Raw genomic sequence first — 13552 nt, 5'->3', positions numbered from 1 at the left:
CCTGTGCTCTAGGACGCCAGCAGATGATCATTTTCACTTAGTGTAGTTGGACTTTGCTCTGTGCCATAAATCTTAGTTTCTGAAGCAGACAAATTAAACCAGAAGACGAGTCCTTTGCATAACGTGCACAACCCACACACTTAGGCTTTGGGAAGCAGTGCAGCGTGCAGACGAGGCTCTAAGGAGGTCAAGAGCCCAAGGGTCATTGCAGAACTCTGGTCAAGCAAACTTACTCTGCTTCTGTTCCCTCACCTAAATCTCAATTTGACCAAGCTGCTGAGATCCCAGAACGAGCTGCCATTTCCATTAGAAACCCAAGCCTATGCTCTTTCGATGACAAACAGCATCCTTTTCTTCATGATTAAACCACACTCACTGTCATCGAGTCAATCTCAACTTCTAGCAACCCTAGAGGACAGGGTAGAACTGCCTCTATGAGTTCCAGGAGTAGAAGTAGCTGGCAGTTTCGAACTATGAAGTAGCTGGCAGTTTCGAACTATGGACCCTGCAGATCGCAGCCCAACTGGTTTCCACTACGCCACCAGGGCTCCGTCTTCATGACTAGTCACCTTATTTTTGTCTCATATGCATGTCTTTAATATTGTGATAGCTAAGCTATGACTCTTATAAGCCTTCAATTTAAGTAACTCAATTAAAGATGCTAAAGGTTATAGTTAGAGAGCAGTTTCCCTTTCGTTTCATTATCTCCAGATATTTCATTACACCACACAAGCCACAAATTAAAATAGAATTTATAGCCAGTATATAAGAAAATGGCATTTTTATCAAGTTCCAAACAAATTGCTATTCACCAGTAAGTTCTCTTTGAAATAAAAGCGTCCATGCTTCTGAAAAGCTGCTTTTTATGACAGCACCCCAAAAATGCAGCAAGTGGGAGGACGGCCTTTTTATGGAGATGAGATATTGATTATCCAGGGTGTCCAAGATGACACTCAGCTATTAGTACAAAGAAGTCACTCTTTCATAAAGAAAAAGGCTTTGCAAGAAAAAGTCGTAGTAAGAATTATCCGCTTATTTTTCAGCCAGGCAAGTGCTCCAAAAATTAGAAATGAGCAAAAACGTTAAGTGATTTCAAATTTTAAGAGTTCAATGTTACATGTGGTATTTTGGACATTTTCTTTCTTTCTGGTACAATTGTGTATGTTTTTAAATTTTCTTTTATAAGCTGAATGTTACAAATTATATTTGATCGTGGAGTGATATAAAATAAGTATTGTTAATACCAGGTAGAAAAAGCCATTCACGCAATATACAAATTATTGCCTTGGGGTTTCTTTTGTTTTCTTCTTTTTAAATCATTTTATTGGGGGATTGTACAGCTCTTATCACAATCCATACGTTCATCCATGGTGTCAAGCACATATGTACATATGCTGCCATCATCATTTTCATTCCACTAGAGCCCTTGATATCAGCTTCTCATTTCCCCCTCCCTTCCCTACGCTCCCTCCCTCATGAACTCTTGATAACTTATAAATTGTTATTTTGTCATGTCTTACACTGACCGATGTCTCCCTTCACCCACTTTTCTGTTGTCCACCCCCCCCCGAGGAGGTTATATGTAGATTAAGCCCCAGCACAAATCAGCCAGCTTTATTTGTAGATAATTCTTTTTGCTAGTTCATTTGAAATTATAAGATAGCCTTTATTTGAACGATTTAGTTGGACATTTTTTTCATAGCTATAGACAACACCACTACCTCAAGAAATCAACAAGCCTCACTCATTCCTTTTTTTTAATCCACATAACATCATTATAATTTATCACAGAAAAAGTAGAAGATGGTTTGAATCGAGTGCTTTGAGTATGGTGTGCTTTGAGTTTTCTTTGTATGAGAGCTTCTTTTGAGACACAAAGAATTATTTGATATGCTTATATTCTGGGTTTCTGTTGAAATAGTACTGTTTTAATATTTCACTTCCTTCATAAATTAACAGGCCTTACTTCAGACTCATGACGTAGTGGCACATGAAGTTTACAGTGATGAAGCCCTGAGGGTCACACCTCCTCCCACCTCTCCTTACTTAAACGGTGATTCTCCAGAAAGTGCTAACGGAGACATGGATATGGAGAATGTGACCAGAGTTCGACTGGTCCAATTCCAAAAGAACACCGATGAACCAATGGTATGTAGGAGAAGAAGTACTCTATACATTCATAAAGTCCCAGCATGCGTTACATCCACTAACTTCAACGTCTACTGTTGGGGGAGGGGAAGAGGGCATGGAGAGTTGTTTCTTTTTTTAAAATCTATTTCCAGATGTGAAATTTCCCTCTCACGTTCTCTCTCCTGGAATTTCTCTGCCTAACACAGTCCTTGGGCATGCTGCTTGACTGTCTGAAAGAAATGTATGCCTTGATGCATTACTCCAGCCTGTACAAATTCCAGGACAGCAAAGAAAAGGACATTTGAAATATTAGTGTTGGTGTTAAGAAAATGAAGGTTTCATGACACTGTTTTAGTAAAGAAAAAGCTCCTTTTACAAGTCTGGTGCTTTCCTGATGTTCTGCCTTCCACAATGAGAGGAAACCCAATTGAAAAGACATTCAACAAATTGAGTAACATTGCTAAAATACTATACCTCCCATGCGCATCCACCTGTTTCGTTGTTAGGTGCCCTCAGGTGAGTTCCAGCTCCTAGCGACCCTATGTCCAGTGCATCGAACCCTTTCAGGGTCCTGCACCATCTCAAAATTGTTCTGAAGTTTGAGCTCATGGCCACGGCCACTTTGTCAATCCATCTTCTCTAGGGCCTTCCTCTTCATATGGCTGCATTTTCTCAGTGCTTAGAACTAGCATTAGATTGGAATCAGGGCTGAGGCATGCCTTATTCCCATCGATGGGAAGTCAAGGGAAGACTACTTGTTGTTAACCAGACAAGACCCTCTAGGTAAACCAAACAGCATATGCAGAAATCTGGTAGTGAGGAGGTTCTTCTTATTGTAGTTAGTTACCATTGTAGCTGTTGTGGAGTTGACCTGGACTCATGACCCATATACAGTAGAACAAAACATTGCCTGGTCCTGTACCATCCCATTGATCAGTTGCATTTCATAGGGTTTTCTTTGGCTGACTTTTGAAAGTGGAATGTTAGGCCATTCTTCCTAGTCTGTCTTAGTCTGGAAGCTCCACTGAAACAAGAGCAGCATTCAAACCACCAGTGGTGATTGTGTAGGACATTAATTGGGTGGGAATGCAAGCCAGGTGTTTCATATAGGCAGGAACGTTACCACTGACCAATGACAGTGCTCTTAGCATCATTTTAAAAGAAAAAGAAGAGGCCATGGCTGGATTACAGGGAGCAAGATGAATGACGGGAACCACACCATCCAAGGGTTGAAAAACATATTAAACGTTCTATGCTTTGTCTTTAAAACAGTGGGAAGCCATCGAAGTGCTTCAAGTAAGAAAGCCAGAGGATCACTGTAGAAGTATCATTCTGGAGCCTGGATTAGAGGGGACAAAAGTGAATCTTGGAAGGCCGGTTAAAAGGCTATTATTGTAGTAGCCCAGAGGAGATGATGAAACTCTAACCTAGAGGAATGAATGCCAAGATAGAAAGAAGTGAGATTTAAGAAGTAAAAAACGAATAAAATCAATATACTTTACTATTGTGTTGATAGTAGATCAAGGATGCTCCTTAAGCGTTAGATTTGCACAACTGGATAGACAGTCATGCTACCCATGGCGACCAGGAACATTGGAAGATGTCCAAGTTTAAAAGGAGAATCATATCTTTAGAAAAAGAAAGAAAAGCATTTAAACCTACAGGTTTCTTTTTGTTTACCCAGTGTATAGAACAGGGATACTGAGTCACATGCAAATATCTTACTTTATGAAAGTCACTCTTCCGCTTATTCTTTTTGTACATTCATTCACTCGGTTAGCAGTTATTTAAGTGCCTACTATATCGCATAGTAGGTTATGAGTTGGGCTGCTAACCACAAAGTCAGCAGTTTGAAACCACCAGCTGCTCCTCGGGAGAAAGAGGTTTTCTGATCCCATAAATATTTACAGCCTGGGAAACCCACGGGGCCAGTTCTACTCTGCTCTGTAGAGTCCCTTTGAGTCTGAATTGAGTCAATGGCAGTGAGTTTTTGTTTTCATGTACAAATCACTATGTAAGATTCCAGCACCATAATGACAAGTAGGACATAGGCCCTGCCTTCCCGGAGCTCATGTTTCACAGAGATGCCTCCACTTAACAGATGAGTGGGCAGCGTTTCCCAGCTTGTGTAAAAAAAACAGTTCTGACAGAGCTATAGAAGAGAGACAGCTGTGTCACAGGGGCAGGAAGAAGGGGTAATGTGCAGCCAAGCAAACCAGACAGGAAGGGGAAAGGGAGAAAGAAGGAAGCCCAGAAGGGTCTTGTGATCACCGTGTTCTGAAGCAGCCTCACGACAGTGGCTGCCTCTCTCTGGAGCAGCGCTCGCTACCTAGAAATACAGACCAAGCAAGGGCTTCAAACTGCCTCTTAGAATTCATGTCTCAGAAAGCACAAGATAGCTTTAACTCTTTCCCCGAAAGCTCCTCAAAGAAGCCCTTCTCCCTTCGGTTGCCCCAGTGAACGTGTGTTCCTTCTCCTTTTGACCAGGTGCTATTAAAACAGCAATCATTGTGTGGAAAATAAAAACCCTATTTTTAATAATGGAGTGTAAGTCTTAGTTGCATTTGATATATGTGTATTGGCTTGCTTAGTTGCCCTATAAAGTGTTAGTTAGATTACTGTGAAGGATACACCTTTGTAAATTATTTTGATTTTGAGACTCTGCAGTGTGTCCAACTCTACCACGTCCTCTCCCCAAGGGTGATACACTCCCCATCAAATTCTCTATGTTTTCTTGTTTGTAAACATTGCACCCATAATTATTTCTCTATTAATTGGGATTTCCACGTTGCACACAAAGACCCAACTGGAGCTTCCTTAGGCAGTCAGGGAAAAGCTTATATAAACAAGGAAAAATCAATCTCTCTCGGGCTGGTAGGTTCAGGACTAGGCATAAGACCCAATCACATTGGGCTAATACATCCTAGGAATTTGTAAATTTAGGAACAAAGAAAATATGAGTCCATTTCTCTTTTCAGAAAAAAAAAATGTTTTCCTAAACCATGAAGTGCATTACCAGAAGAAGGGATAGATTTGAAGCAGACAAAATTGATAAATGGTCATTACAGCTGGTTTAAAGTGAACTTCCCCTGGCCATGAGGGCCCTTGATGGTGTGTTGGGTAACAAGCAGGGCTGCTAACTGCAAGGTCAGCAGTCCCAAACCACCAACCGTCCCACAGAAGAAAATGAGGCTTTCTCCTCCCATAAAATGTTACAGTCTTGGAAACCCACAGGGCAAACCCCACCCCGTCTTATAGGGTCACTTTGAGTCAGAATTGACTTGATGGTAGTGAGGATTTTTGTTGTTGTTTTGTTTTTTGATTCTGCTAGCCCTAAGGGACATTGTCTGTCTTACACAGTACCGTACCAAGCAGGGTTCCTAGCAGAGGATAAGTGGTGATGTTAATTGAATAGATACATAAGTTTATTCATTTCAAGGCTGGTACTTCCATCATACTGTCATTTCTTTTGGAAATTAGATTTGACTTACACATTAATTCACAGCACTTTTCTAGGTAATGATACAAGCTGATTTAGAATATACAAGATGGAAATGAACCTTGAACATTGCAGTTGCATGTTGGGACCAGAAACAATTTGATGAAGCAATTTTTCACCCTGCTGACTATTTCTAAGAACTGCAAAATAGGAACCATGCAAAAATTACATATTTTAGAATTATGCAAATTAAGATAAACACTAGATCATAAAGCCTTAGATAGTTTCATGTAAGCTTTCAGATAGTACTATTATTCAGTGAATAAAACAAGACAGAGACCCTGCCCTTAGCCATCTCAAGTTCAAGACTAGTTTTCACTGAAGACCATCATTAAAAATACAAATTTCAGAGCTCCATCCCAAACCTACTGAATCTAAATCCAGCAAGAATGGGTTTTTAATTCAACATTATATGTAAAAGTTCCCTATGTGACTTGTGATTCTTTTTGTTTCCTCAGTATAAATTGCTCTTTTATTTTTTTAATTTTTTAAAAACATTTTATTTGGGACTCATATAACTCTTATTACAATCCATATATACACATACATCAATTGTATAAAGCATATCTGTACATTCTTTGCCTAATCATTTTCTTTTTTTATTAGGGGCTCATACAACTCTTATCACAATCCACACATATACATACATCAATTGTATAAAGCACATCCGTACATTCTTTGCCCTAACCACTCTCAATGAATTTGCTCTCTACTTAAGCCCTCTGCATCAGGTCCTCTTTTATTTTACCCCTCCCTCCCCACTCCCCCATCCCTCATGAGCCCTTGATAATTATAGATTGTTGTTTTATCATATCTTGCCCTATCCGGAGTCTCCCTACCCCCCCTTCTCTGCTGTCCATCTCCCAGGGAGGAGGTCACATGTAGATCCTTGTAATCAGTTCCCCCTTTCCAACCCACTCACCCTCCACTCTCCCAGCATTGCCCCTCACACCCGTGGTCCTGAAGGTATCGTCCACCCTGGGTTCCCTGTGCCTCCAGCTCCCATATGCACCAGTGTACAACCTCTTCCCTATCCAGTCCTGCAAGGTAGAACTCAGATCATGGTAACTGGGGGGAAGAAGCTTTGTAGGAGCTTTGTGGCACAGAGGTTAAAGTGCTTAGCTATCAACCCCAAAGTCAGTGGTGACTTGTGATTCTTATGACCAACCAGATGTGGTACAAAGATATGTTTATGAAGACTTGCGTTATAGTGAATAATTGGGGGTGGAAATCTACTTCCAGAACAATATTCTGTCAAGAAAATGGTGGTGAAAGTTCTGCTTCTGATCAAGATGGAGTAACAGGGGTCAGATTTACCCTCTCACCTAAAATAACCCAAAAAAATATTTTCACAGACAAAATTACATGAAGCAACAGCTTTTAAGACATTGGGCACCAGGCAACAAAAGGATAAAGATCCTTGAGAGATGAGCAGCAAGGGCAAGGAGTCTTCCTTCTTACTGCCCTGCGAGGATCTCCAGGCCACAGCACAGGGAGAGGGGACTGAAGCAGAGCCAGGTTCAGATAACAAAATATCACTGCCATTAAGTCAATGCCGACTTACAGAAGTAGAAAGCCTCACCTTTCTCCCAAGGAGAGGCTCATGTTTTCGAACTACTGGCCCTGTGGTTAACAGCCCAACATGTAACCACTACACCACCGGGGCTCCCAGAGCCAGACTTCCTGAATTGCAGAAATAGAAAAATGCTGTCATACTAGTATGATAGCAACCCACATACCAAAAATATCTTTACAGTCTTCTTAACTTCTGTACTTAAATGACCTAAAGCAAAATGACAAATATAAAAAGGAGGCGTGTTATCTCATAGTAATTTTTCTTTGCCTTAACTTTTTACAGGGAATCACTCTGAAGATGAATGAACTGAATCATTGTATTGTTGCGAGAATCATGCATGGGGGAATGATTCACAGGCAAGGTACGTTGTTTCCTACAGAATTCTTAATTTTCTTTCCCCTGAAGCCTAGTAAAGTGAGTGCCTTTTTTGTTTGTTGTTTATTTGTTTATATAATTCATCGAAAATATCTGTGTAACTTAACAATATTTATGTAAATTTTTTATCAGGCTCAGCCTCCCATTTGTTCTCATTCATCAAAGTGTGCTCCAGCCTGTAGGTAAAGGAAGGGAGGCTACATTCAAGGTCTCATGCTGGAACTTCTCTGGACCACTTTTGGATCCTGACTTAGTAGAGACCATGAATATCAAGCAAAGTATCATTTGTCCCAAGGATGTAAGGAAGACAACTATTCTGGGACACAAGATGTACATACAAGGGGGCTTCAGAAAGTTGATGGAAAAATTCTATTGATCTTTTTATTCCATTTTCCATGAAGTTTTGAAGCCTCTCTCATATATAAAAAGTTTAACAATTCAAGAATTACTGTATATACTTGAGTATAAGCCGACCCAAATATCAGCCAAGGCACCTAATTTTACCACAAAAACTGCATTTAAAAACGTGCTGAAAAACTCGGCTTACACACAAGAATGTATGGTACTCTCTCAGGTCAGATGTTCGAGTAGGAAACATACTGTGAATAAAGTAGCAAGATATTATAAGAGTCTAAAAATCAAATGGTAGAATAAGCGATATCAAATCTATAATTAAGTTCTTAATACCTAGGACAGTGAGTGTAGTCATTCTCAGAAGGGAATTCACTAAGGACTGGTATAGACAAAGATTTTTTCATTAATCATTCTATTGGGTAGCTCTTAGAAATCTTATGACAATCCATCGTTCAATTATTTTAAGCACATGTGTACATATGTTGTTATCAACATTTCCAAAACATTTTCTTTCTACTTCAACCTTTGGTATCAGCTCTTCTTGTTTCCCCTTGCCTCCCCCACCTCCCCACCCTTGGGGATCCTTGATCAATTATATACTGTTGTTATTTCATGTCTTACACTGTCCATTGTCTCCCTTTGGCCACATTTCTGTTATTCATCCCCTGGCGTATGGGCTATATATCCAACCTCGTACTGGGTTGCTCCTCCCCACTCTCCACCATCCCCCTACCCTCATGATTTCACTACTCCCACTACTGTTGCTGAGGGTTTTATCTGTCCTCAATTCCATGTGTTGAGAGCTCTTATCTGCAGCAATGCGTGTACTCCAGTCTAGCTAGATTGGTAAGGTAGAACTGGGTCATGGTAGTGGAGCAGCGGGTAGAGAGGAAGCATTCAGGAACTAGAGGCATTATATCTGTTCAGTCAGCGCTATACTTCACCCTGGTTAATTGTTCCTTCTTTGTAACCCTTCTGGGGGTGGGGGGTGTCCAATTGTCTACAGATGGGCTTTGGGTCTCCACTCCAACCCACCTCATTCACATCAATATGTTTGCTTGGGATGTTTGATACCTGATCCCATTGACACCTTATGACACACAGGTTCCACGCAGGCTTATTTACTTCCCTGTTAGATGGCTGCTTGTTTAACTTCAAGCCTTTAAGACCCCAAACACTTTATCTTTTGATAGCTGGGCACCATCCATTTTCTTCACCATATTTGCTTATGTAGCATTTTAGACAAAGTTTTTTTTTGAGAAATAGAATTTTAGTTAACTCTAAAGGATAGGCAAGGTTTTGTAGAAGCAAAATAGATTTAAACTCCTCTTTGAAAACACTAAAGAAGCCTTGGTGGTGTCATGGGTTATTCATTGGGCTGTTAGCCACAAGGTCAGTAGTTTAAGCCCACCAACTACTCCACAGGACAAAGATGAGACTTTTTTCTGTTATGAAGATGTGCAGCCTCATAAACCCACAGGGTCAGTTCTATCCTATTCTATTAGGTCACTATGAGTAAGAATCAACTTGATGAGGATGGGTGTGGTGAGCTTTTGGAAGCATTGAGTTATATATTTGTATAATCTGCACTAGTATTTAGAGTCTATTCTAAAAATTATTCTCCTGGCAGACTCCCTTTATTTAAGATAGAGCTATTTTTGGACTTGGCATCTCTTTTCTTAACCCCAGACAGCAAGAAGTAGCATCCTAAGCACTGTGATGCCCTATTGTCCTCGTTAAAGATGGACACTGTGAACGTAGGATCAGTTCCGACATCCGTGCTCCTCTCAGAGAAAGCTTTGTGGGTTTAGCACACCCCCTGTGCATTGCACTCACACAGGAGGATGCTCGGTTTTAGGTTTCAGTATGGTTTCTGCTTTGTTTTGTTTCACCTTTTGCCATACAGTCAGCAAAGTGGGAGCATCCTTCCTTCCGTCTTCTTATATTACTGGACTGGCTAGGCCTCCAGTGTTTAACCCCTTCCTGGCTTAATTATGTTCTTCTTGGACCTTTGTGTTGCTAATGTGTTTTCAGTAAGGGAAAGCATACTGTAAAAAATGAATTTTTTTGAGATCATATGGATTTTGATATGATTGTGTGGGCTGTGTAGCCCCCAAGTGGACTGTGGTGGTAGGATTGGGAGAGTCAGACCACTGGCTTCAGACTCATCAGATATACAGATCCCCATCCTATAAACAAGATAGCAGTTCCCTGAGAACCTCCGAGGCTGAAAATGTATGTGGGCACTATATGCCCCAAATGTCACCAAAGGGTTCAGAGAGGTGGTATAGCATACCTCCTTGTCCTAGTCCTATTATAAAAACGAATCTTTCCAATGTTTCCCCAGTAAGAATACTTACTGTAAATTTTTAGAAATACCTTTGATTCCAAAACCAAACACAAACCCACTGCCATCGAGTCAATTCTGACTCGTAGCAACCCAAAATTTTTCTTCTGCAGAGTTGCTGGTGTTTTTAACCACCACCCTTGCGGTCCAACGTTTACCCAACAGTGCCCCCCTTTGATTAAGGCGAAGGAAATGTCCTTATACTCTCTTGCTGAGCATATTTGTAATGATTGGGTTTTGAATGTTAGCAAATGTTTTGTCTGCATCTGCTGATTCTGTGTTTGTTGTTGTTGTTGTTTTCATTTAAATTGCTCATGTGGTAAATGACTTTCAAAGATTTTTTTTCACTTTCAAAGATTCATGAATGGTCAAACCGCCCGTGTGTTTCTCAGATGTTTCCAGTTTAGTCGTCATATGTTAACTTTTTATGTATTGCTCAATTCTGTGCACTTATGTTTTGTGTAGGGTTTTTGTACTTGTGGTCATGCTTGGGACTGGCCTGTCATTGGTTTCCCTCTCCTATGTTTCTGTTTTCATTTCAAGTTGGCTTTATAAAGTAGTCCATTTGAGTAGCTCTATAAAATAGCTTAGTGAGCCTTTCCCCTTCATTTCTTCTCGGAAAGACTGTCTAACATTGGAATATGAGTTTGTACCTTGAGAATGTGGTAGGACCTTTTGCAGCTGCTTTAATAACTTTAGCGTTCATAAGACTATACAGACTTTCCACAGTTTGAGTGTGTTTTGGTAAATTACATTTTCCGTGACATAAATTTATTGTGTATGTGTGGTTTAATAGTGCAGTAAGCTTGTTCATATTAGTTCCTTGTCTTTTTTAGTCTCTGTACTGTTTCTATTGACTCCCACTTATAGAGGATTGCCTTACCGTGTGCTTTAGCAATCTTTGATTATGACTCATTGCTTATTCTGATCAGTGGGCCGACTCTGGGAATCCATGGTTCCAGAGAAGGTTTTGCTTCTTTCCTCGGAGTGTCACTGATCTGGAACTGTAGCCACACTGAAGGCCTTGGTTCTTTACAGAACCTTCCATTCAGTTTCTATAACTTGCTATTGGATCCCGACTCAGAATCCTAATAGCAGGCACCACTAGTCCACTCCACCCTCTGTTTGCCACATTGTGGATCCAGCTCACAGGGTTCTGTTGTTTGCAGAGGAGTGCGGGGTAGAAGTGTCAGGTGTCCTCAGAGATTCCCACTTCTTTTGGCAAGATACACTTGTGCTGTAGTGAGAAAGTCTTTATTCGCCTTTCCAGCCATACTGGAAGCAACAGTCCTCGCGTTGTTTGTTTGGTTTTGATTGTATTTTCATAAATGCAAACAATTAGGAAGAAAAGTGCCGTAATCGCTCATGTATAATTCTCTATGATTATCATAAACTCATAGCCCCATTCGTTGTTGTTGATGGTTGCCAGTGAGTCGATTCCAACCCGTGGCAATCCCTGGGGTGCAGAGTAGAAGTGCTCAGTGCAGTTCTCAAGCTGTGGCCTTTCAGAAGTAGGTCAGCAGGCCTCTCTTCCAAGGCGCCTCTGAGTGGGTTCAAACTGTCAATGTTTTGCCTAGTTGTGGAGCGCTTCACTGTTCACATAACCCAAGGACAGTCCACACTAGTTTCATCTATCTTTGCGACTATGATATTTTGAAGCAAATCCTTGGCATGTTATTTCACTTATAAATAGTTCTAAAAGAAAGGTTCTTTATCAACATAACCACAATACCAATATCTTTCCTACGCAGATAGAACAATTCTTTAATATCCTCAAATATCTACTCAATATTCGAACTTCTTTTACTGCTTGTACTTTTGTCTGCAGTTGATGGTTTGAGTCACACTCCAGATAAGGGGACCCCATGGCATTTAGTTAATATATCTCTTAAGCTTCTTTTAGTTTATAACTACCCTCTCCCTGCTTTCCTCCCTCCTCCCAGCCCCTTGTAATTTTTAAATGAAGTCAATTCTGTGTCCTCCAGAATTTGTCACATTCTGCACTTGGCTGGTTGCATCAATGTCTAGTAATTTAATATCATTTTCTGGCCCTTTTATTTCCTAAGAATTAAAATTAGATATGGAAGAGCTCTGCTGGCACAGTGGGTTAAGTGTTGGGCTGTTGACAGCAAGGTCGGCAGTTCAAACCCACTCGTCTCTCCTAGGGAGAAAGTGAGGCTTGTCTGCTCTCTGAGGAGTTGCTCTCTGACCCTATGGAGGGTCACTGCAAGCTGGAAGCGACTGCATGGCAATGGGCGGGCTTGAGCTTTCATGGTTGAGTTAGATATAGAAACTTGCTTTGGCCTGATTGAGGATCAAGCTTTAGGCTCGGATATATTCTACTCGCCGATTTAAGTGACGAAATGTGCATTCGGGGAGCTTCTTCATAACACAGTCAGTCAGTGTGTTTATTTCGTTTTGTTTTTCTCTTTCATTTTATTGTCCAACAAAAGAAGTCTTCCTAAACTTCCAAAATGCTTTGGCTGTCCAAGCACTAAAACTGTTCATCCTGTCCAAGAAGGTCAGTGTATTAACACGAGCACACTTGATCAATACAGAACCCAAACAAACAAGGAGCACTGTGTGGTCCTTGGTATTTAATCACTCTTTCCAGCTGGAGGATTACAAAATGTTTGAAGCATAAGAAAGGATCGTTAAAAGGTTGATTTATGTTTAATACTATTTCAGTGTTATAGGTCTAGTATCTAAGCCATTCTTTGAAAATAGACAACATTTCTGTATTGTGGGGAGCCCTGGTGGTGGAGTGGGGGTTAAGCATTGGGCTGTTAACCGCCTGATCAGCAGTTGGAATCCACAAGCCACTCTGAGGGAGAAAGAGGTTTTCTTCTCCCGTAAAGAGCTCCAGTCTCAGAAACCCCCAGAAGCAGTTCAGCCCTGTCCTAGAGGGTCACTGTGAGCCAGAATGAACTCGGTGGTAGTGAGTTTGGTATCAAATTTGACAAGTAAAAATGATGATGATAATAGCAGCAAACCCTTTCATAAGTGCGTATTATATGCCAAGACAGTTCTAAGCCCTTTACATGTTTTAAAGTCACTTAATCCTCAAACTAAGGCTATGAGGCAGGTACTGTTTTCATTTCCATTTTACAAAAATTAAGCCGAAGGTACAGGGTGTTTCAGTAGCTTATCTAAAGCCTTCAAGCTAGTAAGTGATAAAGCTGGGATGGATTGAGGCCCAGACAGTCTAGACACAGAGGCCATACTTTTACCCACTGTCCACACTGCCGCTCTCCAAGAAAAGAACTGCTTT

The 13552-nt window shown here is 40.8% G+C and overlaps 1 protein-coding gene across 8 annotated transcripts in view; it reads left to right on the top strand.

Annotated features, from left to right (window-relative positions):
- CASK (calcium/calmodulin dependent serine protein kinase) overlaps positions 1 to 13552 on the top strand; it is a 450866-nt gene that overhangs the window by 396242 nt on the left and 41072 nt on the right. For all 8 annotated transcript variants that reach the window (XM_075539425.1, XM_075539421.1, XM_075539419.1 and 5 more), the window contains exons 14-15: positions 1960 to 2148; positions 7488 to 7566. In XM_075539425.1, coding sequence (XP_075395540.1) covers positions 1960 to 2148; positions 7488 to 7566 — 268 coding nt within the window. The remainder of the gene's footprint in view (positions 1 to 1959; positions 2149 to 7487; positions 7567 to 13552) is intronic.

Source organism: Tenrec ecaudatus, chromosome X, assembly GCF_050624435.1.
Source record: "Tenrec ecaudatus isolate mTenEca1 chromosome X, mTenEca1.hap1, whole genome shotgun sequence".
Taxonomy (NCBI): Eukaryota; Metazoa; Chordata; class Mammalia; order Afrosoricida; family Tenrecidae; genus Tenrec; species Tenrec ecaudatus.
This window is presented reverse-complemented; position numbering and strand designations above follow the sequence as displayed.